At 39.7% G+C, this 14,966-nt stretch overlaps 1 protein-coding gene across 7 annotated transcripts in view; it reads left to right on the top strand.

Annotated features, from left to right (window-relative positions):
• Positions 1–10,998, top strand: part of Zfand4 (zinc finger AN1-type containing 4) — a 66,182-nt gene extending 55,184 nt beyond the window's left edge. For 2 of the 7 annotated variants that reach the window (XM_029478826.2, XM_021165739.3), the window contains 2 exons: positions 6,156–6,273; positions 7,668–10,998. In XM_029478826.2, coding sequence (XP_029334686.1) covers positions 6,156–6,273; positions 7,668–7,803 — 254 coding nt within the window. In that variant the 3' untranslated portion in view covers positions 7,804–10,998. Of the gene's footprint in view, positions 1–6,155; positions 6,274–7,667 lie in introns of those variants that run through there. The other 5 variants (XM_029478824.2, XM_085840138.1, XM_021165735.3 and 2 more) reach the window with 3 other exon arrangements.
• Positions 10,999–14,966: the final 3,968 nt, after the last annotated feature.

Genomic DNA, 14,966 nt, shown 5'->3' with positions numbered 1-14,966 from the left:
GGTTTGGGGACATAGTCATAATTGCTGTTTTAAAGTCCTGCTTTAAGATTCATTTAAATTGCCAGGTGGTGGTGACACACGCCTTTAATCCCAGCACTTGGGAGGCAGAGGCAGGCAGATTTCTGAGTTCGAGGCCAGCCTGGTCTACAAAGTGAGTTCTAGGACAGCCAGGGCTACACAGAGAAACCTGTCTCAAAAAAAAAAAAAAAAAAAACCAAGAAAAAAAAGATTCATTTAAATTGCTTTTTTTATATTTTATGGCATAATGTGAGTGTTGTTCAATTGTCTTTGAAGATCTGGTAAAATTTTGCCTTTTATCCATTTGGCCCTGGGCTCTTTCATTTGGAAACTTTTAACTGCTTATATGTCATTGGTTGTTCTATGTCTATTTAAATTGCTGCATCTTGATTTCATTTTTGTAGAGCATAATTATAAAGAAATTTACCCATTTCTTTTATCTTTCATTTTAGTAAGCTATAAATTTTGAAGGTTGAATTTCTTCAATATCTTGTAATACTTGTCTTTCAATCTCTGGTTTTATAAATTTGATCCTTTTGATTATGTTGGCTAAAGGTTTGTCAATATTGTTAATCTTTTCAAATAACTATTTCAGTCACTGTTTTTGTTTGTTTGTTTGTTTGTTTGTTTGTTTGAGACAGGGTTTCTCTGTGTAGCCCTGGCTGTCCTGGAAATCACTCTGTAGACCAGGCTGGCCTCAAACTCAGAAATTCGCTTGCCTCTGCCTCCCAAGTGCTGGAATTAAAGGCGTGTGTCACCATGCCCGGCTACAGTCACTTTTTGATTGTTCTTTTCATTTCTATTTCATTAATTTCAGCTCTGATTTTGATTTTTAAAAAAAAAACTTTTTATTGATCCTTTGTGAATTTCATATCATGCACCCCAATCCCATTCATTTCTCGGTCCCTTGTATCCACTCTTTGTCCTTGCAACCTCCCCATCAAGAGAAAAGCAGATATGTGGTGGTTTGAATATGCTTGGCCTAGGGAGTGGCACTATTAGAAGGTGTGGCCTTGTTGGAGTAGATATGGCCTTGGTAGAGGAAGTATGTCACTGTGGGGGGTGGGCTTTGAGAGACCTTCCTCCTAGCTTCTTGGAAGCCAGTCTTCTCCTGTTTGCCTTTGGAACAAGATATAGAACTCTCAGCTCCTCCCGTGCCATGCCTGCCTGGATGCTGCCATACTTCCTGCCTTGATGATAATGGACTGGACCTCAGAACCTGTAAGCCAGCCCCAATTAAATGTTGTCTGTTATAAGAGTTGGCTTGTTCATGGTGTCTGTTCACAGCAGTAAAACCCTAAGACAAGATATAATTTAAAAAAAAAAATCTTGTCATGGGAGGTGTAGTGTGTCACAGTATAGCCCTTTGTCCATACATCCTTACTTACAAATGTTCATTGCAGTGAGTCAATGGTCTAGTTCAAGGCCTCTGGCTTCTGCTACACTATCAATACTGGATCCTCATGGGGACTCCTGTCTGATATCCTGTTGTTGCCCTGTGTCATGGAGATCCTGCAGCTTTAGATCTGCAAGGCCAGCCCTTTCCCACACTCCAGCAGATCATAGATAGGGTAAATGTTGTGGTGGCTCAACTCAAAACCCTTGATCTGGGCCTGGGAGGTAGCTAAGTTGATCAGCTTGCCAGCTCACCTGTGCCTACACTTCCAGGGCAAGTTCTCCAGCAATGCCCCGGCTAGCTCACCCAGTGCTGCAGCTGTCAAAAGGCAGGCTCAGCTCTCCTTCTCTCAAGTTCTAGGGGTGGCTTACCCATCCCTTTGTCAACATGGCCAGCTTTACTGTGCTGTCCAGGCAAGGTGCAGGCTCAGCTCTCTCAGTCTTATGATCTCAGCGTTAGCTCTCCTGCCGGCCTCAAGCAGCAAGGGCACAGGGGGTCTCTCTCTCTCTCTCTCTCTCTCTCTCTCTCTCTCTCTCTCTCTCTCTCTCTCTCTTTCTCCCATGCATCCTTCTAGGTTGTTTGTTTTAAAATTTAACACTTTTTTTTTTTTGACTGGATGATCTATCTCCTCTACTCAGATGTCTTCAACATCTGATATTCTCTATATTTCACTTGGCCTAACCTATTGATAAGGCTTTCCTATGATTATTTTGTTTTATTTTCCAAGTTTTTTGTTTGGATTTTTATTTCAGCTTGACTTTTCTTCAGAGATGCTCTTTTTATTAAAGCCTATTTTCATGTTTTGAATTATCTTTATTACCTCAATCAGGGGTGTTTTCATAGTCTTCATTCTGATATTTATTTATAATCCTCTTGATGTCCTAACTGATTAGGGTGGAGGATGCCATGAGGTTGCAGGGTGGCCTGATGGGTGGATGGCTGGCAGGAGGGTTTGACTGGGTGGGGCTAATACCTGGTATCCAGGGCTACAGGAGAGTACACAATGCAAGCAGAGCTGGGTGGCTGTGGTGTGGACAGACTCACTCATAGAGTATCAATTTTACTCTTTTGCAGTTGTTATAACCTTCACTTGTTGAAAAGACCATTGAATCGTCTTGGCAAACCTCTTGAAAATTGTTTGACCATATATATGAAGTAAAGCTGTCTTTCTGATCTATGCTTTTCTAGTCCATTGGTCTAAATGTTTGTATGCATGACAGCAGGACTCTAAATGTTTGTGTGCATGACAGCAGGACTCTGTTGTGGTTACTATCATGAATCCTCTTTTACTGTTAGAAGTGTTATTTCCCCTGACACACACTCAGATCCTGTGCCTGCACCATCAGCCTCTGTGGAGTTGGCTGCTGTCATCCCTGCCTACTGCCTATGCTCCCAGCACCATTGTCCTTCCATCGAATGCTGCTCTTCTGATAGTGCTGCTGAGCTCATACCCAGCAGGGTTTTTTCTTTCACTAGCCCCCCCCCCAACCCCCTTTTACTCGCTGCATGGTGCTGTGACCAAACTCAGGACCTTGTTTCTGCTAAGCACATGGTTTACCACCATATTATATCCCAGGTCTCTCTTCTTTAATTATGGAGCAGTACATTATTATAGATCTTTTTTTGTTTTTATTTGCTTTTTTCTTCTTGGCTAGGGTTTTGTTTATTTTGTGTTGGTGGGGAATCAAAGTCAAGCTGTACCCCAACCCCTTTATTAGAAATCTGTTCCTTCTATACTGTTTGTAACAATCCTTTCTGTCCGCATATGACATTTTTGTTGGTGATCTAATTTGTGTTTAAGGCATCAAGAGCTGCCAACATCCCATGATTCCTCAAAGTAGAACCTATGACATCTGCTGCTGTTTCCTCTCAGAATAACAATGCTGTCATCCTGGGTACCCAGAAAGATCCGTGTATCTTTAAAGTAAATTATAAGTTCTTTCGTGTATTCTCTTCACCATCAGGCTTCCCTTAGAGATTTTACCCATTGTGTTAGTTCTAGCCATCAGCTTTCGACAGCTGGCTATCAAGCTCGAATTTGTAACATTAATTTAGCAGCCTTTGGATTCCTGTTGGGTGAGTGATTATTATTGCATTAGATCAAATATTAGCTAGGAAACATGAAAAGAGTTAGCTATTCCGAATACTTTTCATTCTGTTGGGAAAGGTAGCTCAGCACTGGAGTGTTACCTCACTGTGTCTGACACATGGATGAGAGTCTAGAGAAGGGTAGTCAGTGGATAATGTCTTACAGGACAAGTAGCATTTTACTACAAGAGGGAATTATGGATGCTGTTTTATCCAGGGGAATGCTTAAAGTGATAAATGTCCAGGAAATGACTCTGGAAAGTTAGCTTTCAATACCAATGAAAAGAATCCCAGAATGGCTCATAGTAGTAATGGCTCCTAGCATGCAGTAGATGACTAATGCATACTTTGTCAATCAGTGACCAGAAGCATCCACAGAGACTTCTCACAGAAGATAACTGCCATTCTTGTTTTGTGCCTCTTATTTGTCACAACTGTGTTTTGTCTGAGAATATTCATGGAAGCACTTGAATGAAAAAAGCTGAAAACCACTGAGCTATGCATTCTGAAAGGAAAGGATGATCCTGTGACTGTACTGAACCAAGTCAGTTAGGAAGGAATATACAATACTAAGCTGAAATTCAAAGCCAGTCGCTTAGTCAGCAAACTCCCATTTGTCATTCTGCAATAGATCTCCATGTTCTTTATAAGAGCCTCTTCATCTATTTATTTGAGAGCTGGAGATTGAATATGGGGGTCATATGAAGGCTTAGCATGTGCTCTACCAATAAGCAATTCCCTCCCTGTTTTTTTTAAGAAGTAGAGATTTTATTAGCATAGTGGAATGGTTTTGGTATTTCTTTTTTTTTTCCACTGAGACTAATCTTTATTTCTGAATAAAGGCTGAATCTTTTTTTTTAATTAGGTATTTTCTTCATTTACATTTCCAATGCTATCCCAAAAGTCCCCCATACCCCCCCCACTACCCTCCCCCCACACACTCCCACTTCTTGGCCCTGGCGTTCTGGCACTTGAGGGATCAGCTTTCATGAACTAGATCATAGGTCATTCAGTTGGCTGATAATTTTGTGTGTCTAGCTTCATGTAAAACCTAGGAGTGCCTTTTAGATAGGTAATAAAGCAGATTTATTTTGCTAGGCTTACAGCCACCCAGTCTGTGCTTCCAAAAAAGAAAAGGTAAAAACATCCACCAATTGAAAAATCCAAAATATGGACCCATAAAGAATTCAGAAAGCTTTAATTACAAAGCAGTATTAGCTCCCACGTCCTTTGCAGTGATGTAGACTATGCACCGCGGACAGTGCCCTGCCCTGCCCAGTCCTCCCTGCCCTGCCCAGACCTTGTTCTTGTTCTTGCTGTTTTTCTACTTTGGCCTTTGAATACTACCAAACATTTCTGTGCTCTCGGATTGCTCTGTTTAACAGCTATGAACAGCAGCTCTGAGACTCTCTGCTTAAGACTTAGAGTTTATTAACATTTGATGCATATTAAAACTATATAACTTGGCAATTAATGATGTACTTCTTTCATTATATGCTCCTGTTTTTAAACCAAAATGTTAAATGTTACAATGGTATAGAATTTAGTAAATATATTTGGAAAGCTAGTACTATGGAATTAAGCTAGATATATCCACTCACTGTTATTAATATATTTTAAATAATAATAACACATTCAAAATGTTCGGAGACAGCTAAGCATGGTAGCACACACCTTTAATCCTAGCACTTGAGAAGCAGAGGCAGGCAGATCTCTAAGTTTGAGGCCAGCCTGGTCTACACAGTACATTCCAAAATAGCCAGGACTATGTAGAGAAATCCTGTCTCAACAAACAAACAAACAAACAAAACAACAAAAAGAAAAGAAATTGTTCAGAGGCTTTCTAACATCTGTAAATGGAATTTGCATTTAAAGCACTTAAAAACATTGCTTTAGTATCTCTTTTGAAGATCTTTTTTCTTTATTATTGAGGGTTTTATGCTTGGATACAATTAAATACTACTATATCTATCCCCTCTTACTGCCAACTTCCCTCTCAACAGGGACCTCTCCCATGAAGAGTGGGGCCAGGCCATCTTTGTCTTTTTTGTCTTTGAGGAATAAGGGCAGGCCTATATATGCCATGGTGGAAGTCAGTGAGCTGTGGAATTAGTTTTTTCTTTCTACCACCTCGGTCTTAGTTACTGAAGTCAGGCTGCCTTTACACGCTAAGGCCTTTACTCTGTTATTTTAAAAGTAATCAACGTTTTGAAAAAGTAAATGGCTTGTTTATTTGTAGTGAAATTTACTCTCGGTTGTGTAGAAGATGAATTTCATGATATTTTGGTGTGTCTTCATATTTACACACAGGATGATTATATTGCTTCAAGAGGGTTCCTCACATAGGATTTTCATAATTCTCCTTAATGTTTGCTGGCCTGTATTTAAGTCAATTACGCTTAGGTGTTATCACAGTGGTATTGGTTTGTTCAAAAAGTGTATAATTCTGTGTTTAAAAATCCAGGTTTTAGTTAATAGAAACATGATATACAAAAACATCTGCTGCCACTTCATTTCTTAAATTATTTTAGATATAAAATATTACAAATTAAATTTGTATAGATTGATACTAAGACTGGAATGTTATACTTGGCAGCTGCTCAAAAGTACAGTTTTTATGTTTGTACTAATAAGGTGTTCTTTCTCTAAACAGGAGAGAGCATCCACCACCTTCCACCTGTGAAAGCCCCTCTTCAAACAAAGAAGAAAATAATGAAACATTGTTTTCTTTGTGGAAAGAAAACAGGACTGGCCACTAGCTTTGAATGCAGGCAGGTGGCCAGCTGGAGAAGCCAAGAGGCTTTCTCTGTGGGGACTCAGCATGGTATAAGACAGAATAAAGCACGTTTAAAGGCTTTTTATAACATCCAGATGATGTTCTAATAGCAGCCCTCACATGAATTCCTAATTGGCCAGAGAGAGATGGATAACTCTTCAGTTTCCAGAAAGCCTACGTAGACACTCCACAGTCACTGAACTACGTAGACACTCCACAGTCACTGAACTACGTAGACACTCCACAGTCACTGAACTACGTAGACACTCCACAGTCACTGAACTACGTAGACACTCCACAGTCACTGAACTACGTAGACACTCCACAGTCACTGAACTACGTAGACACTCCACAGTCACTGAACTAGGACATGGAGGCCACTTGATTTGTTGTAATAGTGCTTGGAAGAGCCCTCACCTTCTTTTGTAAACTGAACAAAACTGAACCCAATTGGTGTTTAGTTTGCTATATATTTTAACATTTGGTACAGTTATTTCAAAAACATATGTATACACACACACACATATTATTTCCTTTTGTAAGTATGTCTTTCATTAACATTGATATCTTCCATTTGTGTGAGGACAAAGATTGAAAAGAATTATGGCCTGTATTCTGTTCACATAAAATAACTTATTTTGTTGCTGGTCATGTGTTTTAAGTTCTCTTATGGCATAGCTTTTTGTTGGTTTATAGGTTTTGTTTGTTTGTTTTTTGTTTTGAGGCAGAGTCTCGTGATTTGCCCTAGCTGGCCTGGATCTTGCTATGTACACTGGACTGGCCTTGAATTCACAAAGTTCTGCCTCTGCCTCCTGCTGGGATTAAAAGCACAAACCATGCCCACCCAGCCTTAAATAGCTAATTTCTGTATCACCTAATTTTCCTCTCTAGACTTAATTTCTTAGAATTCAAATTTTCTAACACAAGAGACATGTTTACTAGCTTTTCTTTTCTTTTCTTTTCTTTTCTTTCTTTCTTTCTTTTTTTGTTTTTTTTTGGGTTTTTTTGCTTTTTTTTGTTTTTTGAGACAGGGTTTCTCTGTATAGCCCTGGCTGTCCTGGAACTCACTTTGTAGTCCAGACTGGCCTCAAACTCATAAATCCACCTGCCTCTGCCTCCCAAGTGCTGGGATTAAAGGTGTGTGCCGCCACCGCCTGGCTTTTTTTTTTTTTTTTTCTTTAACTTCAATAAGATGTGTAGCTGTCATTCATGAACAAGTTATCGTATTCTTTTGGGGGGCTTTATACTGCTGCGTGGAAGCGGGGAACTGTTGGTACTGAATTTGCTAAGGAGATCCAGAGGGCTTTGTTGGTCCACTTTAAGTCAAGCTAAAGAGATGAGCCCTCCGCGGAAATGTGAGTATTCACATAAAGTTTCTTTGTGCTTTAGGTGTGGAAACAACTTCTGTGCATCTCACCGTTACGCAGAAGCTCACGGCTGCACTTACGACTACAAAAGTGCAGGGAGGAGATACTTAGAGGAGGCCAACCCTGTGGTCAACGCACCAAAACTTCCCAAAATCTAATTCTTCTCTGCGCTTTACTGCTTTGCCTGAGGAATCGATTATATTTGACAGAGAAATATTGTTTAGACTGCATTATTTTTGTTCGACTCCAAAAGATTTGCCAAATAACAAGCGCACATAGTGTGCACTGTTGGAGACTGAAAATGCCTACTGTATTGATGTCTTTATTCTTTGGTGAATCAAAAGTTTTAAAAGTAGTTTTAAAAACTTTACACTATAATGATTTAGTTTTGTTATTGCATGTCTGTGTTAAGTATTTTACATTTGAGATTGGAATTATTAGACAAATCTTCAAAAGATGCACTTTAGGAAGTTGCTATTGGCCACATAACTAGGCTTCCATGTTGTACAGCAGTGAGTGGTTCCGTATGGCTCTGTTCAAACTGAGCACATTTGCCCTTTTTCTTTCTTTTCTTGGGGGGATGGGATAAATGGGATATTTTTTAAAGAATAAATCCCGCATGTGAAAGTTTATGGAGGTTACTGGCAAGTTCTTTTTAAAAGAACATTTGGTTTTTTTAAACATGTGATTTTTAACACATATATTTCTTCCATATTCAGATTGGCATTCATATATGTATCCATTCTGTAGAACACATCATGTTAATATAGTATACATTTAAAAAAATACTACTTTTTAAATGGTAGTTTTAAAATAACAGTATCTTACTTGTTGCCATTGAAAAAAGAATCCAACTTTTCACTTTCAAAAATGGCTATATATATATTTTTAAAAGTCTCACAAACTTGGTTTATTTTTCTTACATATTGAGTGCTTTTACAGGGGAAATTCAAATAAATATTCAACTTCACTATGACTTTATTTGATTATTTACAATACATTTTCTTTTATAAAGTACTTAAATAAGTGATTTATTATACTTGGGGGAAATGACTGGCAGTATAAAGGTACTATTTTAAGGTCTGATGACTTTGTTCTTAGGTATAATGAATTTTCTATTCAGGACTTTGGAGGGCCATTGAAGCTAATGTTGAATGTGAGGCAACAGCTGTCAGGCGGCCAAGTTAGGGGCTGTACCCTTGTTTCCCACAGGGGCTCCCAAAGGCCATTTTGGTGCGTCATAGACCACTCACTCCTCTGAGGGTTGCCAGGAGAACTCTTGATACTCCTCTCTCACTTCATATAGGAGATTGAATGGTGATGGACAGACATGCCATCAGACCTATAGTAAAGTAGATTAGTTAAAGAGAATGGTAATAGAGGATTAAAGATGGAGGGTATGCTTTTGTTTGTTGGTTTGCTTTGTTTTTTGTTTTTTGAGATAGGCTCTCAAGACTGTAGCCAAGCCTGCCTTTGACTCACTGTGTAGCCCAGGCAAGCCTTTGAATTCGCAGCAGCCTTTAAGCCTCAGTCTCTCTTGTGCTAGGATTATAGGCTGGAGTTAACACTCTGCTGAAGACATGCTTTGTATATGTGGCACATGAGTGCATTTGAAGGATACACGAGGCCAGAGCAGGATGTTAAGTGACCTGCACCAACAGGTCATTCTTCAGTGACAGGGTCCTCAGTGAGACAGGTAGGAGATGAGAAGAAATAGGGACACTGGTGTTTGGAGATCTTATGCCTAGCAAGCTTAAGAAGTATAGCATCTTATATTCTATTTCCACAGCAGAAATAGGACAGAGTTAACAGAAACTATCAAATAATGGAATGAAGTTATCATGAAGAAAGTCCAGCAATGTTGTACAAAAGGGAACACAGGCTTTTTCAAGTTCATCACAACAGAGCACATAGTGGCCTTAGGACTGATTACTCCAGGCTCTTTAGGGGAAAAAGCCAAGTTTCTAGGGACCAAATCCTTTAACTCCTCTGAGGCCCTGGCCCCAGCCCCAGCCCAGCCCTTGCCAAGTCTACTTGGGCAAAGACACTGCCTTTTCACTGGTGCCTCTGAGAAAGCCTTAGACCTGCCCATCCCTGAGCAGTTAGGTATCTATCATTCTCCACAATATTGACTTGAGGCAGGTTTTTGCCATGTTTTGCATACTTTTAACTCATAATTATTAGTCGGAATAAGTCTTAAGTCTTCAGTTCTATGAATGATTTTGGTCAAAGTTGCATCAAGTTTTTGTCTGATACTGGGGATGAGACCATAGCCTAAGCAAGCACCCTGCCACCAAGCCACACCCCAGCCCACAGGTGAGAGTTACTTTGTAGTTTTTGAGTCATTTAGAAATGAAACACTTTGGGGTTTTTTTCTTTGTTTTTTGTTTTTGTTTTTTCTGAGACAGGGTTTCTAGTGTAGCCCTGGTTGTCTTAGAACGCACTCTGTAGACCAGAAATGAAACACTTAAAAATTTTTTTTATCATTATTGCAAGGGATTTCAGAGACTTCAGATCTGTCTTCCTTTCAGTGATGAGGAGTGTGCCCTGAACACAGCCCTGGGTAACAGCTTTGAATAAAGGGGCTGCCACATTGCACAACCTGTGTGACTTATAAAATGATTTTAAATCTCAGTGCATTTCATACCCAGTTTTTGATTTGTAAAAGCAGCACATATTTGGTTACACAGCACTGAACGCGTGTATTCTTAACTTTCTGTTGTTGTTTTCAGGTGGGTTCTTGCTCTGTAGCTCAGGGTGGCCTTGGCTGGCCTCAGACTTACAATGGATCTCCTCCCTTAACTTGGCAGTATTTTAAACTTTCAACTATGTAGGATATTTCACGTCACTTTGGGGGCCTAGGGACGTAGCTCAGTTGGTAGAGAGCTTACCTAACATACAAAGCCACAGGACTGGGTGTGGGGCTGCACACCTGTGATCTGTGATCCCACATTTGGATTGGAATCCATGGAGAAGCAGAGACTGGAGGGTCAGAAGTTTCCAGCATCCTTGGCTTACATAGAGGCCAACTTGGCTCAAAGAATCTGAATATTAACAATAACAACAACAAAACAAAACAAAACCCAGAATTTTTTAGTGCAATTTAGTCAGACATTGGAAAAAATGTTTCTATGCTTGATATTAGTACTTCTGAAGTGATTTAATTGTAAAATCGAGACAGGAATTTTCTCTTAGCAATAAAATGGTCTTAACCCATCATGATAAATCGGATTTTGTATCTTGAAGTACTTTTTAAAGTGTGGCTTCTGTACACTGCTAAGCATGAGATGGTTTTAGGATGTTTATGGATGGATATATACTTTAAAATAATTGATTTCAAAATAAAACTACAAACTATTCTAAATTTAAGAAGCGAAATAAGCTGATTTAGAATTTTAAAAAGCTGAGTGAAAATATCTGAATGACTAAGGAGATAAAGGTGTCTTAGCTTCCCTTTGATGCTGTTAAATGTTTTCAATTTCTACTGAAAGTAATATATATTTAAAATCTATATATTCATATAAATATGTTTAAAATTTTAAAAGCTATATATTTTTTTAAAATTAGAAAAGTCAAATTTTCATCAAAGATTTGATTTTTTTCTGTTAACCTCTTTTTCTGGCAGTCACCATCAATATATATAATAATCATCAACATGTAGATAGTCTGACATTTTGTGTACTGTCACTGGTGAAGACTGTGAGATGACACACTAACTCCGTACCCCCACTGTTTTTCAGCCTAGTGGTCTTCTCAGGTTGTCAGAATAAAATACCACAGACTAGGCAGCTTGAGTGGCAATTGTGTCAGGACAGTTTCCGGCACCCGGAAGTGCTATGTGTAGGTCTAACAGGATCCATTTGTGGAGGTTTCTAGCTTGCATGTGGGCTGTGTTCTTGTTATAGCCTCACATAACATTCATGTGTGTGTACAAAATTGAGGTAAAGTCACACAGGAAGGAACCAGGAATGAGAACTCTGCTGTATCTCTTCTAATGAAGATACTAGACTACTCCAAGCAAAGTGTAGGCCCCTGCTATGACCTAACAATCACAATTATGTACTTATACTTAAGGAAAGCACATTGGGGCTTAAGGCATCAATGTGAATTTTGGTCAGAGGTGTGAATTCATTCCACAATACTCCACTATTGTCCCCACAAATTCATATTGTTATGTGCAAATGTAAATGGAAAATTATTTTTTTGCCCCACAGTCCCACACTCTCAATTTGTTTCATGAGACCTGATAGTCCATTCTATCTTAAATGCCATCTATAGCAGGTGTAGGTAAGACTGAGTCTGATTCAACCTGAAGCAAAATCTCTTCACCAGCTGGAAACCTGTGAGATCAAAAAATGTTATGCTTCCACAATCCAACAATGGTCAGTCGTAGGATTGACATAACTCCTGCAGAAGGGAAAAGCAGTGAGGGACGAGAGTGCCTAAAGTAAGTCCCAGCCTAGCAAGGCAAATCTATTAGATCTGACTGTGCAAGAGATAACCTTTGTATTCATCCCATACACAGTCACAAAACCCAGACAGGAGCCTGATATAGCTCTCCTGAGAGGCTTTGCCAGTGCCTCACAAGTACAGTGGCCTATGCTTGCAGCCAATCATTGGACTGAGCACAGGGTCCCTAATGGAGGAGTTAGAGAAAGGACTGAAGAACCTGAAGGGATTTGCAACCCCATAGGAAGAACAACAAAATCAACCAACCAGGACCCCCCCCCCCAGAGCTCCCAGGGACTAAACCACCAACCAAAGAGTACACATGAGGGGACCCATGGCTCCAGCCACATATGTAGCAGAGGATGGCCTTGTCTGGCATCAATGGGAGGAGAGGCCCTTGGTTGTGTGAAGGCTCAATGCCCTTGTGTAAGGGAATTCCAGGGCAGGGAGGCAGGAGTAGGTGGGTGGGTGGGGGAGCACCCTCACAGAAGCCGGGGAAGGGTGTATGGGATAGTTTTTTTTTTTTGAGGGGGAACAAATGGGGATAACATTTGAAATGTAAATAAAGAAAATATCCAATAATTTTTTTTAAATAAAGGTTTTTATAGTCAAGTGGCTACATTGTGATATCCCAGAAGTACCATAGTCTTTTAGTATTTCTCATTCTGTCCCTTGGATGATAGTGTATATGTGCTTATTTGGAGATATGCAGGTAATGTCAATAGGATTTCTGTACTGTGTATATTTTGGGGTTATTTTCTTAGATTGTAGAATAGTCATTCTAGAGAAAATTGATAGCCACTTTAAAAATGGTTGTTTAAAAAATTATAGAAACAAGTCTGTTCCTGAAGCTGAGTTACTGTAAATGGGGTCTCTGATGAGACTCCTAGAAAAATGGAGAGTTGTAGCTGAGAAGGAAGGAAGACCCTAAGTAGCCATTGAGATGAAAATCTCAAGCAAGAAGCTTCACTTGTATCATGGGTGAGGAGGTCCTGTCTATCGTCTCCATACGTCCATATCTTCCTAGTCTTCCCGATTTCCCTTCTGAACCTTAAGTGCCTCCGAAGGTGGAGGCTCCACCTGTCAAAGTTCCTTTAGACTTACTATGGATGATGAGCATATCTACTCACATCAAAAGAGTCTTAGCCTGACTGGACTAAGGGGATGTCTTAGTCAGGGTTTCTATTCCTGCACAAACATCATGACCAAGAAGCAGGTTGTGGAGGAAAGGGTTTATTCAGCTTACACTTCCATACTGCTGTTCATCACCACGGAAGTCTGGACTGGAACTCAAGCAGGTCAGGAAGCAGGAGCAAAGCCCACGGAGGAATGTTACTGGCTTGCTTCCCCTGGCTTGCTCAGTGTGTTTTCCTGTAGAATCCAGGACTAACAGCCCAGGAATGGCACCACTCACAATGGGCCCTCCTACCCTTGATCACTAATTGAGAAAATGCCTTACAGCTGGATCTCATGGACACATTTCCACAGGGGAGGCTGCTTTTTTCTGTGATAACTCCAGCTTGTTGACACACAAACCCAGCCAGTACAGGGGATATGATCTTGCTTGGAGATTGGCAGGCTGTCATTTTAAGGAAATCTAGAAGACAGATGTCAATACTTAAGACATCAAATCACATAACAATAATATATAGTCAATTGTCATGACTAGGATTAGCACTTAAAATGGCAAGGCCATGAGTGTGTGCTAACGATGTTAGTGAATGATTAAACAAGGCAGAATCAGACATTTAATTTATGCTTACAAATCTTAGTGAATTGAGGATACATTGTTCTTGTGCTGTTGCTAAAATAGTGAGTGTGATTAGGTCTTGTGATATAGCCACCTTCATCTTAAATTTTGAGTTTAAAAATGAGATGCTAAACTAAAAACCATTTAAAATACTTGAAAGCAATGTGTCTTTTACTTTTAGTCTATTTCTTTTTTTTTAATTTTTTATCTATTTTTTTAAAGATTTATTTATTACATTTATATGAGTACACTGTAGCTGTTTTCAGACACACCAGAAGAAGGCATCAGATTCTATTACAGATGGTTGTTAGCCACCATGTGGTTGCTGGGAATCGAACTCATGACTTCTGGAAGAGCAGTCAGTGCTCTTAACCGCTGAGCCATCTCTCCAGCCCTTCTTATTTTTAATAACATTTCATTATGTGACTGTCTCGTTGTAGTTTCTCTGAGAAGGCCTAGAAGACATGGTACTCTGGAGTTTGCTAGGATGCCTCATGCCCAGATCTTGGTTTCTGGCACAACTTCCCAGCTCTCAGCAGGACAAGGCTTTATAGGAAATAGCAGGGGTTTCATCCTGCAAGTACCTGATTGTATGACTATTGTAAGCTGACATGTGAGTGCTCTGGAGCAAAACCATTAACAATCACAAAGGGTCTGAAAGTACATCTGAGACAATCAGTCTAATCTTTGACTGTTGCTAGGAAGTAGCTAGGGAGTGACTCTGTGGTTTGGGTCAAGGACAAGCTTTGAGGTTTTTCCTGGTACTTGGATGTAGCTTGGGTTCAGCTAAAGATCAAGTTTTTCTTAAGATGGAGGCTGGTCCCAAGATGGAGTAGGTTTGACCTCTCACTTCCATAATGAAGACATGTCAGGACACTAGTCAAACGATTGTGCTCTAAGGACAAACCTCGAATCGGTGCGAGAAGACATCATTGAGTTAAAACTCGAATGAAATTCTTACTAAGAGGCATTAAGGGTTAGAGAACTTCAACATCATGAATTTAGAGGATAGAATTCAGACTTTAACAGATACCATATTATGCTGTGGTTTCAAATTAATCTCTGAAAAGTGAGTGGTTTGATGCAACAGGGTTTATTTCTTACTCATAAAACCCAGCAAGC

This window comes from Mus caroli, unplaced genomic scaffold (assembly GCF_978045245.1).
Source record: "Mus caroli unplaced genomic scaffold, Mus_caroli_1 scaffold_7, whole genome shotgun sequence".
In the NCBI taxonomy this organism is placed as follows: Eukaryota; Metazoa; Chordata; class Mammalia; order Rodentia; family Muridae; genus Mus; species Mus caroli.
Note: the sequence above shows the minus strand (reverse complement) of the source record. Positions and strands in the feature narration are given on the sequence as shown.